The sequence below is a fragment of the Leuresthes tenuis genome, unplaced genomic scaffold, assembly GCF_036924035.1.
Source record: "Leuresthes tenuis unplaced genomic scaffold, fLeuTen1.0.hap1 SCAF_18, whole genome shotgun sequence".
Lineage (NCBI taxonomy): Eukaryota > Metazoa > Chordata > Actinopteri > Atheriniformes > Atherinopsidae > Leuresthes > Leuresthes tenuis.
Genome location: NW_027325372.1, coordinates 1945118 through 1957468, shown reverse-complemented (window position 1 = coordinate 1957468; position 12351 = coordinate 1945118). Strand labels below are relative to the sequence as shown.

General features: G+C 44.0%; 1 protein-coding gene across 5 annotated transcripts; it reads left to right on the top strand.

The window, feature by feature from the left end:
- Window positions 1-6175: 6175 nt before the first annotated feature.
- Window positions 6176-12008, top strand: mbpa (myelin basic protein a). Of its 5 annotated transcripts, XM_072370779.1 has the most exons (7): window positions 6176-6397; window positions 7390-7485; window positions 7849-7875; window positions 9213-9233; window positions 10411-10494; window positions 10590-10610; window positions 10990-11059. In XM_072370779.1, exons 1-6 carry the CDS (start codon window positions 6278-6280, stop codon window positions 10590-10592), a joined length of 351 nt encoding a protein of 116 aa, XP_072226880.1. In that variant the 5' UTR covers window positions 6176-6277; the 3' UTR covers window positions 10593-10610; window positions 10990-11059. The 5 variants fall into 5 exon arrangements, with proteins under 5 accessions (XP_072226880.1, XP_072226878.1, XP_072226879.1 ...); XM_072370777.1 differs by lacking the exon at window positions 10590-10610 and having other exon boundaries at window positions 10990-11138; XM_072370781.1 differs by lacking the exon at window positions 9213-9233 and having other exon boundaries at window positions 6306-6397; window positions 10990-12008.
- Window positions 12009-12351: the final 343 nt, after the last annotated feature.

The window sequence follows — 12351 nt, the reverse complement described above, 5'->3', positions numbered from 1 at the left end:
GAACAGAAGTAGCTCAAGGTTTAAATGTCTCTCACAGTAAATACTTTACATTGAGATGTAAAATCAGTAATATTAACCTCAACCTTCAACGGCTTCAACAAAACATTCAGCTGTAAAAGCTTAAAATCTCCGGCACCCTACCGCTGTCAGGCCCGTGGGTGCCGCTCTGATCCGGCCCAACAGAACCAGCACTGTGCAAGGCAGAGTGGACAAACATGTCTCCCTCTGAGTCTATCCCCATTTTAGCGAGTTTACACAGGAAACCGGCCGCCATGTTGACTCCACAGACTATGAAGGCACGTTCACCCACATATTCTAGATTCCTGAGTGGAAGAGTTCAAGTGCAGGCCTCGTTTTTTCCTCTTGTTATGAGGTTTTAGGTTTTGTCTGAGTCACAGATCCAAATGCTGAGCTGCTAACGCATTAAAATGTTTATTTTACTGGAAGAAGTCAGACTTACGATGATGTTAGGTCAGGCCTGCCAGCAGAAAGCAAGCAACATGTGATTATACCTTCAGAAAAAGCTGGAAATTATGAGAAAATTAAAAATATAAAAGCAATTCTTACATTTACAGACAATATGAAAGCAAAATATTTAATGTTTCACTTTCAGCTTTTTGTGCTTATGACTGAGACGTGTTTATAGAAGAAGAAGAGGTGCACAGATGTGTGCAAATAGGTGAAAGAGAAACTAAAGCTAGAGCTAGCTACGATAAACGTGGATAAAGACAGCTTTTGTGGTTGGAATTGGCCTCGGTGGGAAATAAACTGAGCATTTCTTTACTGAACAGAAGTAGCTCAAGGTTTAAATGTCTCAAGAACTCACAGTAAATACTTTACATTGAGATGTAAAATCAGTGATATTAACCTTCAACGGCTTCAACAAAACATTCAGCTGTAAAAGCTTAAAATCTCCTGCAGAAGTTTAGGAGCTGGACCACATCCAGACACAAAAACACCTCACATGCACGGAGGTTACACCCAAAGTTCAGCTCTCTGAGGACAAACAAACGAGTGTGTGAAGGACTACAGAGAGCCACAGCCCTGAATGAAACAAGGGATAACAGAGCAGGCGGCAGAAGGAAGGCGGTGATAAGGAGAGAGATGAGAGTCATGGAAGGCCTTCAGTGGGATGCATCATGCAGGGAATCACACAAGAGGCTGAAACCAAGACGAACATTTAGGTGTAAAGCATCTACAGAGAAGCGTGACTCAGTCTCTCAGTCTAAAGTCAAAGTGCTTTACATAAAATAAAAGTATTGCAGCGGGGAGCATTAAATATGTAAAAGAATATAAAGAGAAAGAAATAAAATGGATAAAAACAAGCAACAGTCTGGATAAGTTAACAGATATCCTGCAGATTTAATGCAAAGAAATGTTTTTAACCTGGATTTAAAAACATTTGGTGACAGTTTAACCTCCTCTGGCAGTTTGTTCCACTTGTTTGCAGCATAGCAGCTAAATGCTGCTTCTCCAGGTTCAGTCTGGACTGGACCAGCTGACCCGAGTCCTTGGATCTACTGCATGAATGCTTCTGGCGCTATAATGATGTCACAACCCTGGTTTACCCGCCCACCATCGTGTTTCCCCCCGTTTTTGTGGTAATCTTTGGATTTTGGACTCATATCCTGACTTCTGGCTGATCTCTGCTGGCTCAGACTTCTTATTCTTCACTTCACATGTGAAGTGTCCTCAGGAGAGGTACCGAAGAGGACTGACTGTGAGATAAACCTGATGGATGTGGAGCCCAGAACGTGTTCAGAGGTCACAAAGCGTCACTTCAGAGGAGCGAAGCGAGTCAGTCGTGTTATAAACTGTTTCACCACGACTTTTTCATCAAACTTCAATCATCCTGAATTAAAAAGATACAAATCACTTCTCATTTCCTTCCTCAGCTGGAACAAAAGTGTATATAAAATGTAAAAAATCTGTTGCTTCATAAGTAAAAAGATGTATTTTCTAACAGATTGCTTCAGACTTAGAACAACCTCTGACACAGCGAGGCAGTCTGCAGCCTTTCAGCCTCAGATATCAGCCTCAGGCCTGATTAGACCCAACCCACATCATCGTGTAATGATACCACAGCATAGCAGCGTACGACCATCTCCTGTTTCTGCCAAAAGATTCGATTTCACTCATCCAGAGCACCACATCTAATACTTTCTGTCCCCATTTCCAGCAATAAATGCCCAAAAGGTGCATTTATTTGGTTCCCATTGCACAATAACATGGGATGAACCCGTCTGACAGCTCAAAACAGACACGAATTATATTATTTCCAGCTTTCAAACAAACATATATACGAGGAGGATGTCAGTGGAGTTTAGTTTCACCTCCTGGATCAATAAAAAGCCGATCAGGACATGTAATAACAAGCTCATTTCTGTTGGAAGCACATGAATCGGGTCGTAAATCTTCAGGAGTCAGTGTGGAGGACCAGTGACTCAGTGGCGTGGCGCTCGGCTGGAAACTGAGAATCCAACAGGATGCTTCCTTTTCAGCCTAAAAAGTGCAGCTTCTCAGTCTACAGGCCAGTGGAAACTGCTTCCTTTTCAGCCTAAAAAGTGCAGCTTTTCAGTCTACAGGCCAGTGGAAACTGTTTCCTTTTCAGCCTAAAAAGTGCAGCTTCTCAGTCTACAGGCCAGTGGAAACTGTTTCCTTTTCAGCCTAAAAAGTGCAGCTTTTCAGTCTACAGGCCAGTGGAAACTGCTTCCTTTTCAGCCTAAAAAGTGCAGCTTTTCAGTCTACAGGCCAGTGGAAACTGCTTCCTTTTCAGCCTAAAAAGTGCAGCGTCACAGTCTACAGGCCAGTGGAAACTGTTTCCTTTTCAGCCTAAAAAGTGCAGCTTCTCAGTCTACAGGCCAGTGGAAACTGCTTCCTTTTCAGCCTAAAAAGTGCAGCTTCTCAGTCTACAGGCCAGTGGAAACTGCTTCCTTTTCAGCCTAAAAAGTGCAGCTTCTCAGTCTACAGGCCAGTGGAAACTGCTTCCTTTTCAGCCTAAAAAGTGCAGCTTTTCAGTCTACAGGCCAGTGGAAACTGCTTCCTTTTCAGCCTAAAAAGTGCAGCTTCTCAGTCTACAGGCCAGTGGAAACTGCTTCCTTTTCAGCCTAAAAAGTGCAGCTTTTCAGTCTACAGGCCAGTGGAAACTGCTTCCTTTTCAGCCTAAAAAGTGCAGCTTCTCAGTCTACAGGCCAGTGGAAACTGCTTCCTTTTCAGCCTAAAAAGTGCAGCTTCTCAGTCTACAGGCCAGTGGAAACTGCTTCCTTTTCAGCCTAAAAAGTGCAGCTTCTCAGTCTACAGGCCAGTGATTCCCACGTTCTCCTCTGCAGCAGCACTGATTCATCTCATTCCCACATTCAAATGCACAGATTATAAAACGAATGCACAGTTAGAAAATGACTGCTGCAGGAAGAAACCTCTGGCAGAACCAGAACCAGGAAGAAACCTCTAGCAGAACCAGAACCAGGAAGAAACCTCTAGCAGAACCAGAACCAGGAAGGGTGTCCATCCGCCTTGACCAGCTGGGGTTTGAGAAGACAGAAAAGAGGGAAAAGAGGGGGGAAAAACACCATAACACCATTCAAAGGATACCTGCTGGAACAGGGAAACACAAGTTAATAACCACAATAATGTCACATGGACATAAAATCAATTGTGAAATTAAACAGGGGGAAAAAGAGAGCAAAGTGAGGAAAGGTGTGACAGATGAGGTCCCCCAGCAGGCTGGGCCTACAGCAGCAGAACTATGGGATGTTTCAGGCTCACCTGAGCCATCCCTAACTATCAGCTTTATCAGAAAGGAAAGTTTCAGCCTGATCTTAAAGGTAGAGAGGGTGTCTGCTTCCTGAAGCCAAACTGGCAGCTGGTTCCACAGAGAGGGGCCTGATAACTGAAGGCTCTGCCTCCCATTCTGCTTTTAGGGGCCTGATAACTGAAGGCTCTGCCTCCCATTCTGCTTTTAGGGGCCTGATAACTGAAGGCTCTGCCTCCCATTCTGCTTTTAGGGGCCTGATAACTGAAGGCTCTGCCTCCCATTCTGCTTTTAGGGGCCTGATAACTGAAGGCTCTGCCTCCCATTCTGCTTTTAGGGGCCTGATAACTGAAGGCTCTGCCTCCCATTCTGCTTTTAGGGGCCTGATAACTGAAGGCTCTGCCTCCCATTCTGCTTTTAGGGGCCTGATAACTGAAGGCTCTGCCTCCCATTCTGCTTTTAGGGGCCTGATAACTGAAGGCTCTGCCTCCCATTCTGCTTTTAGAAACTCTGGGAACCACAAGGAAACCTGCAGCCTGAGAGCAAAGTGCTCTGTTGGGGAAACATCCAACTGTGAGGTCTTTAAGATGTTTCTACTCTCATCCCCAGAAATAACATCCCTCTCCTCTCCTTCAGTGACTCGGACAGATTAACCAGCTCAAACTCCTTAAATAAACCTTTTCCACTTTCAACTGTCTCCATTAGTGTTTGCATAAAGTCTGGCTTTGTTTTTTAAGAAGATGGAACCGAACATAGAATTTATAATAAGTAGAAAGCCAGAAAAGTTTATAGAAGCTTCTCCAACCAGCAGGTTACCTTTTTGACAGGTGAGGGTGTCAGGATTGGGTATAAAAGCAGCTTCCACCAAAGGTTCAGCCTCTCCTCGACTCCAGCTCTGCAGGTAACATGATGGCCCAAGGGATTCTGGGTAAGACAGGTGTCTGCTGAAGGCGTTTGGTGGTGAAACGCTGCCAGACGTGGCTGTAAACATGCTTAGAAACGCCTTTGTTGAGATGTTAACTGACTGAATTGAAGCTTTGCACACAGCCTGAAACAGTGGCTCCACGGTGGCTTTAACAGGTTCTTATTTAAGCATTTAAGCAGCATCAGAAATGGATCAGCAGCGGATCCTTTTCACTCGTTAGGCCTCCATGCCACTGTTTCCCAGGCCCAACATCTTCTCCATGAGTCCTTGCTCCATCACGCCTGATTCATACAACTAAGTCAGCTTTTTAGCTCCGTAAAGTGTACAGAGGGCTGATGAAGACCCATGCATTTGAATTCATGGACACATGGGAAACATGCAGGGCTGTGGCTCCAGGACCAGGGCTGGGACAGTTTGATTTCTCCCCCAGCACACTTCCTTTCTCTCTGATGCTGGAACTCTTCTGCAGTGCTTCTGTTGCCTCCCTCAGTTAGCGAATAACCAGCTTCAGCGGCAGCTGAGGGTTGGCTGGTGGACGCCTTACCTGCGCCGGCTTATCATTGGTCGGACACCGCAGGTTTCTCAGTGGTTCCCTAAAACTAAATCCTTCTGTTGGCTGTTTTCTCCTCATTTATCTCTGGATGTTTCATTAACATTGATTCAATCTCTGCATGGATTTTGAGTAACTTTTTGTATTTTCGTTGCTGAAACACTGAGCTTCTTTCTTTTCTGCTTCCACTTCACCGAGGTTCTTCATACTTTTGCTCTCGGACTCCAAAGAAGAAGCCGTCGGAACAAAAAGGCATCTGTTCCAAAATATTAATATTCTGCTGCTGCATGGGTGTTTTCGAACACAACACATCCCGCTTTGTTCGGCGGCTGCTGCGGCCTCTCTGGGTGAAACAACTCAGCCATCACTCCTTATGGAGCTGAAATGCGACTGTTTTACCGCAGGTTGGCTCAAACCAGAGCGGTTTTAGCCACTTTAGCTACGAAGCGTAGCATACAGCTCACGTTTGCTGCTGTAATAACTGCAGCTGCATCACAGATCATCACAGATCTGACTGGTTTGGGTCTGCAGACTGAAAACTGAGGATTCAAACGTGCACAGTCACCTCGGGTTTGTGATGCTGCTGCTCAGACTCTGACCCTCGGCTCATCCTCACAGGTTCGTGCACAATAATCTCTCAGTCCATGTGTTAATCTGGGTGACTGTACAGCCAATTTAACCACAATGCATGGAGAAGATATACGAGGGCGAGCCAACAATGGCCTCACAGTGCTGGGGGCTGCTCTGCATCGGGGTGTGAGTTCAGACTCAGAGATAACCCTTGTTGTCAGATGGGGAGGGGAACAATGGCCCGGTCCATGAGGGCGGCAGTGACTGCCACAGCCTCTGAAGCCCCGAAGAATGCCTGGCGTGGAGCCAGAAACACGGACCTCACCCCCCCTGACCTCGTGTCCCATGGTGCCCCTGGGGGGCGAGGAGATGACACCTTCAAAGACGGCCCACGAGCGTCAGAGCCTGAAGCGATCTGAAGCAGCGGCAGAGCTGGGTGTTGGCACTGTGGGATCTGAACTTCTGAACAGCAGCAGCTACCATGGCTACAGCGAGCACCTCAGGGCAGAGCGGCTTCGGGCTGGGCAGGAAAAAGAAGACTCCTGGTCTGATGGATCAGATTAGCAAATTCTTTGGAGGCGAGAAAAAGAAGAGGAGCAAGGTGAGCATTTAAAGGGACAGTCCGCTTCACCGCTTAACTTTGGAGGCCGTAAGATAACATTTAAAGTATTCTGCGGTCGTGTTTTTACATTTTACACCAGTCATGGTGTGAAACTGCAGAAATTAAAGTGATTCATTCGCCTTAATTTGTCAAACTGGGAAGGAAAGAATCATTTGGCTTTATTCAGTTAATTCGGGTTGCTTTTTGACTTTTTGACCAGCGGTTTTTATTGTCTATAAGGATGAGGTTGCAAAGGTAACGTCTAGTTTAAAGATTTATTGTTTTAATTTCAACTTCAGAGTGGTAAAAATGCCAAATTTGCTTCATCTTTTTCAGATGTTGTTTAACATTAGCTCCAGTGAGGAAAAAGCATCATTTAGTCATTTTAAACCCTTTATTTCTTTATTTTGTTGTGCTGTGATTTAAAGTCTTGCAACACGTTAAAAAAGGCTTAAATTCAAACGCTCCCTCAGACGGGGTTTGAATAAAACTCAGGCCTGAATGTGGGTGCGTATCAGCCCCACGGTGCAGGTAAATTCAGCCTAACTTGAGTCTGGCCGTGAGCTGCAGATTAAAGCCCCCCGCAGATCTTCATCTGCCATCCAAGCCTGTTTTTCTGAGGAGCCACAGCACATCTGTGCTTTCTCTGCATCAATCCTAACTCAATGAGCAGCCAAGGAAAATCACAAAGGCGTGTGTCTGTTTGTGTATTTCAAAGGTTTGTTTTTCCCGAGAGAACTTGAAGAGGAAGAATTTGCTCTGAAACTTGTGCTCATTTAACACAGAAAAACATGCATCATCTGGTATCTAATTACCTTTAACTGGCTCATTTTGCAGTCTCATCACAGAACTCAGAGGAGAGATCATTCCAATCAGCTCAGTGTTGAATTTGCTTCATTAAAGACGTATTTAGCTCAGTCACATTAGAGGGTTCTTCTGCTTTAGCGGTATTTGAGCTACACTGAGCCGCTAACACCTGCTGGTCTTCTCAGGGCTCCTTCAGGGGTCACCTGGCCGCCTCACCTCAGCAATCCTCTGCTCGCCGTCGGACCAATGAAAACGCCGTGGTGCATTTCTTCAGGAGCATCGTAAGTCTCACAGATTCTGTTCTTACTTCACACATATCTGAGCTTTTAAGAGTCGCTCTAACCTGTTCATTTTAAATGTTTGGAGCGGAGTTTGTTTCTGAATCTGTCAGAAAGCAGAACAAATTGCTTTCCTCTGTTTTATTCTGCATTGGTGGTGGATTCCGGGCACTTTCTTTGCATCTAAATGTTGGCATCTGCAGTGTGGAACTGCTTTTCCTGCACTTCCTCGCTGCTCTCTTCATTTACAAACTGATAAAAGAGACAACGGGCCGCTAACTCGCGTTTCTTTCAGCTCACTTGTGTCTTCTTGCCCTGCACAATCAGTCACTCTGTTGTTGTTGTTGCTTGGTGTTTCTCCTGCAGGTTTCCACTCCTCCTCCTAAATCCAGGGTGAGTCTTATTTTTCACCACATCTGTTTGGTTGATATTCCAGAGGTGCAGCTGCAGATCATCTAAAATATCCAGCAGCCTGACATCTCATCATTCTCTCCTACATCTTTTCTTTTCATTCCACGTTTTTGTCGTCATGGTGCAGCCTCCTTTCAGCCAATATGTGAGAATCTAACACTGCTGACTGACGCCCCCTGCTGGCAGCTTCACAAACGACACTGAAACCAACCTTAAACGCACCGTTTTGTTCTCCATCCCATAAATTTGGCCTGGAAACACAAACAGAGGGATTTCAGGAGGTTTTCTAAAGCCACGGTTATTTCCCAGCTCCTGTATTCACAGACAGAGGTGTGGTTATCTGGCAGAGTAGGAAACAGAAACCCTCAGATTAAAACTTTACTCAGTTTGGATATAAGATGGTTGAAATAACTCAGCCTAGAACATAAGAAAAAGCTTTAGAATCATTTAAAATGAACAGGCAGAATGAAAAGAATTCAGCATAAAACATTAAGAGCAATAAATAAAGAAGACATTTTTGATTTAAAAGATAATAAATCCAATCCAGTCTCATGGTGAAACTTAATCTATTGATTTGTGAGCTGATTACCAAGCCGAACAACTCGATCCTATCCCATAATAATCCATCTACCTGCCTAATACAGAGCAGGGTTGTTGGGGGGGTGGAGCCCACCCTGTAATAACATCAAAATATCCTTTTCCTGGAGCTGCCTGTTGTCTGAACACACAAACCAGACGTCCTGTGGAAATGCTGCGCTGGTCGTGAAGAAAAAAGCAAACGAAACAGAAATGATGTTCAGCATTTTTGTTTCGTTGCTTTGTCCTGAGACCAGAGATAATTATGGAGCATTTCAGCAGCATTCAGAGGAACGTTTGTGTCCAAATTACTGGAAAATCGCAATACTTTCAGCCCTGAATTGAATGAGCAGACGGTTTTGGTGCCTTATTTGTTCCATTTACAGGCAGTTTGCTTTTAATATCCATTAAAAACACTTTCTGTAGGATTCAGCCTCTGGGGAGCATCTCAACTCAGATGTGTGAGGTCACAGCCTTTAGACACATGTGGCTTTAGGTTTTAAATGAAAAAGAATAATACGCAGAGTGTGTTGTAAAGACATTCTTATGTCCTGGTTGAACAGACTCGAATAAATCTGCGAGGATTTGAAATTCAGATTATTTTTATAAGAGATTTTCTTCTCAAATGACTAAGAAGGTGTAAAAGCTCAGAGTTTGAGGGGAGACCATCATTTAATTTCATTTCATTTGCCTCTGACCTGAGACTGATGCATCACATCTCACCCTTTCCTTTTCATGTCCAGTGGAGGGACGTCTTGGGTTTGGTACGTCACACAATCCTTCTCAAACAGCTCTGATCTCACTCAGCTTCCTCTCATCACGTCCTGTGTCTGCAGTGCCCTGGTTACCTAACCCCCCCGCTCGCCCCGTGTCTTAACTTGTGTTTCACCGCTTTCTTGAGGAGAAAACTCTTTCATTCCTGAGCATGTTGAATCCAACTTTATTCGGAGGCTGGGACTGAACAACAAACATTCATTCATTCACTGGCTGATTGATTTCTAACACAAACTTTGGCTTTCTGGTTCTGTTATTCCATTTAAATTCCCCTTCTTTGCTTCAATCCAGAGCGACTCGCTGCTTCTGGATGACTTTGAAACTGCCCGGCTATTTATGAACCGGTAAACATTTTCTCTTAGGAGCTCGTGGCCTGCATCACCCTCCTCTTTTCCTTCTCCTTAACACCTCCATGCCCTCTGTGCCTGAAATGACTCACCAACCCTCTTTTGTGTCTCATCTGTACGCCAACTGTCGGCAGCCATTTCAGGGTCATTTCTCTGCAATCATCCTTTCACATCCTCGGTGTCAGTCGGCTCCCTGTGGACCTCATCTTATCCTCCTCTGCCTTTTTCTGTCCCCTAAAGGTTGCTGTTAAATGACGCTGGGTCTGCCAGATGTTCGTGTTTTCCTTCCTTAATGTTTCACTCCTGATATTCTCTTACAATAACAGCCTAAACAATGAATGCAGCTTTCTTCTTTCTACTGCTGCTGTTGCAGAGAAACCACATACCTCCAGCTTAAAAAGCAGTAAAATGAGAGGTTTTCAGAGACCTTTAGGCCCGTTAAAAAGTTATATCATCACAAAACCTCAGAGAAATGTAACCGTCTTCAGATCAAAACACCAAAAGATCACCTTTAATGTATTTAAAGAGGATGGAAAACCAGGAGACGTGTGAAAAATGCCCAAAGAGCGCAAGATTTCAAGCATTATTCTTAGAGAAACCCTTTTGGCAGTAACTGTATGTGTTTTTTGTCCAACAACAGCAATGAAAATAACAACAAAACTCCTGATTCTGTCTTAGTAGCTGATGCTCGGAGGTAAAATGCGACTCTTCTTATGAAGTGAAAATAGATTAACCATCTGCTTAAAGGTTAGACAGAGACAAAGCAGCAGAGGTTCTGGTTTCAGGTCTCCATCTGTGCTTATAGAGCGTCTTTTTCTAGGCCTCGTCGTCGCGTGCCGAGAGCACAAAGTCGCCAGTCAGGAGACGCAGAGACCAAAGCACGCTGTCCAGACTCTTCAACCTGGTGAGCTGCACACATCTTTGCCTCTTTGTTTAACACAATATCCACCTGTGAAACTGGGCTTCATAAACGCTGTTTTACTGTCTGTGTCTGCTCAGTGACGCTCTCATCAGAGAACTGTGAGTAATGAGAAATGCAACATAACGATTCATCTCCTCAGTTTGATGCCATTTAAATCCCATCCACATGCTTTCACGGCAGCCGGTCACCGTAACGAACTAACAAGCTGAAAAGCAACATTTTCATCATCAAACCCAGTTATCCACCGATCATTCTTCTGGAAACACCATCTACCTCAGCTCCTTAGAGCTTTGTTTTCAGTGTGAATCATGTCTCTATGAAGTCCAGTGAGTGTCAAGTACTTGACAATCAACTCTTTCATGAACCTTCAGCACCGTTTTATCTGCTACATGTCCCCAGATTACGCTCATGTGCCAGCTGGGGATAGAAAATCAATGTTTTTATCAACCCTCTCATCTTCTGGCTTCTTCTCTCCAGGGAGAAGCCAAGTCCCGCCCACCCCCAAAACGCTGGAGCACCATCTTTTAGTCTCTCCGCCGAGGACAAAACCACAGATTCAACCCAGATGGGACCAGAAGAAAAAGGAGGGGAGAAAGATCTGCATGCGGCGGACTCACAACCTCAGAATATGTTAACCCACTAACTCAAAGCTCCTGTATCTTTAGACGGATGCAACATGGTATATCGCCAGCTTTACTTTAACCCTACTTCTTAGAAATGATTCAGCTGTTTATACGAGGTTCGGTCCTGCTTTTCGTAGAATATCCTACTGTAAAAATCATCTTTGTCTGGTGGTGCTAGTGTCTGCTGTCTGAGGTCTGTTCACTTTCTGTCGTCTGCCTTTTGTACTCGAGTGAAGCTTCATGGATCCTGCAGCTCAGCTCACACAACACACAAACTGTTTCTGTTTCATGTGAAGTCCAGACGGATCTGTGTGGCAGAAGAGTTTCTCTGGTACGAGAAGCCTTTAATGTTGCGTTAATGCACCTGTTTTGGTTTATGTTATTAATGAACATGTACAGTCTGATGATACCAAAGTCTATGAAAAGATAAACTGCCCTTTCAAATGCACTGTCACGTAACTGAAGATGTCCTGAAAACTAAGAGCTGACCTGCTGTCTTTTCTTTCATCCATCTTGTTTAATGTATTTTTTATTTGTTTGCATCTCAGATTAAGTTTTGATGTAATTTGTGTTAAAATTTGGGTGATAACAGACGTGGTTTGATGAGTTGATGGTTTGATCGTAAGTGGTTTAAAGGATTCAGTCAGATGCAGCAAGATGGTGTGAGGAGCACAGTACTGTATGTTGGATTCAATTGATTTCTCATTTTGATCTCTTTATATGTTCTCTTTAACGGAAAAGTACTGTAAATACATTTCTCCTGAGGTTGCTGACAGACTTAATGTCAAATTCTTGTTTTTAATGTACAGCCTAACTGATAATTAACTCATTTAGTCTTCTTAGTTCAGAGTTATTAAATGTTTCAAAGTATGATCATTCTATTGTCTTCATTTTCAACTTTTTGCTGCCATCAGGAGGCACCTAAATTCTTAGAAGAGCTCCGTAACATTTAGTTTCACAACTTCCAGCGATCGATGTAAAGGGAAAGTCTGAATCATTACTGGGAAACACTAAAACTTCCATCATTTATGTAGAATTCCACAGGTGTCACATTAAACTGGCACTTTAATCCACAAAATGCATAATGCGCTTGTTTTTATGGTGCATTAGCCAGGCACATCACTTTTTAAACGCTGCAATATACGCAAAATAGGTATTTTCAACATGAATCCGGTGACAAATGGCATTATTGGCTTTTGATACAACATTACTAGCA

Coding starts and splice junctions, on each gene's coding strand:
- mbpa (XM_072370777.1), top strand. CDS start 6,278: ATGGCTACAGCGAGCACCTCAGGGCAGAGCGGCTTCGGGCTGGGCAGG. Junction 6,398..7,389: donor AGAAAAAGAAGAGGAGCAAG/GTGAGCATTTAA, acceptor TGGTCTTCTCAG/GGCTCCTTCAGGGGTCACCT. Junction 7,876..9,212: donor CTCCTCCTCCTAAATCCAGG/GTGAGTCTTATT, acceptor TTTCATGTCCAG/TGGAGGGACGTCTTGGGTTT.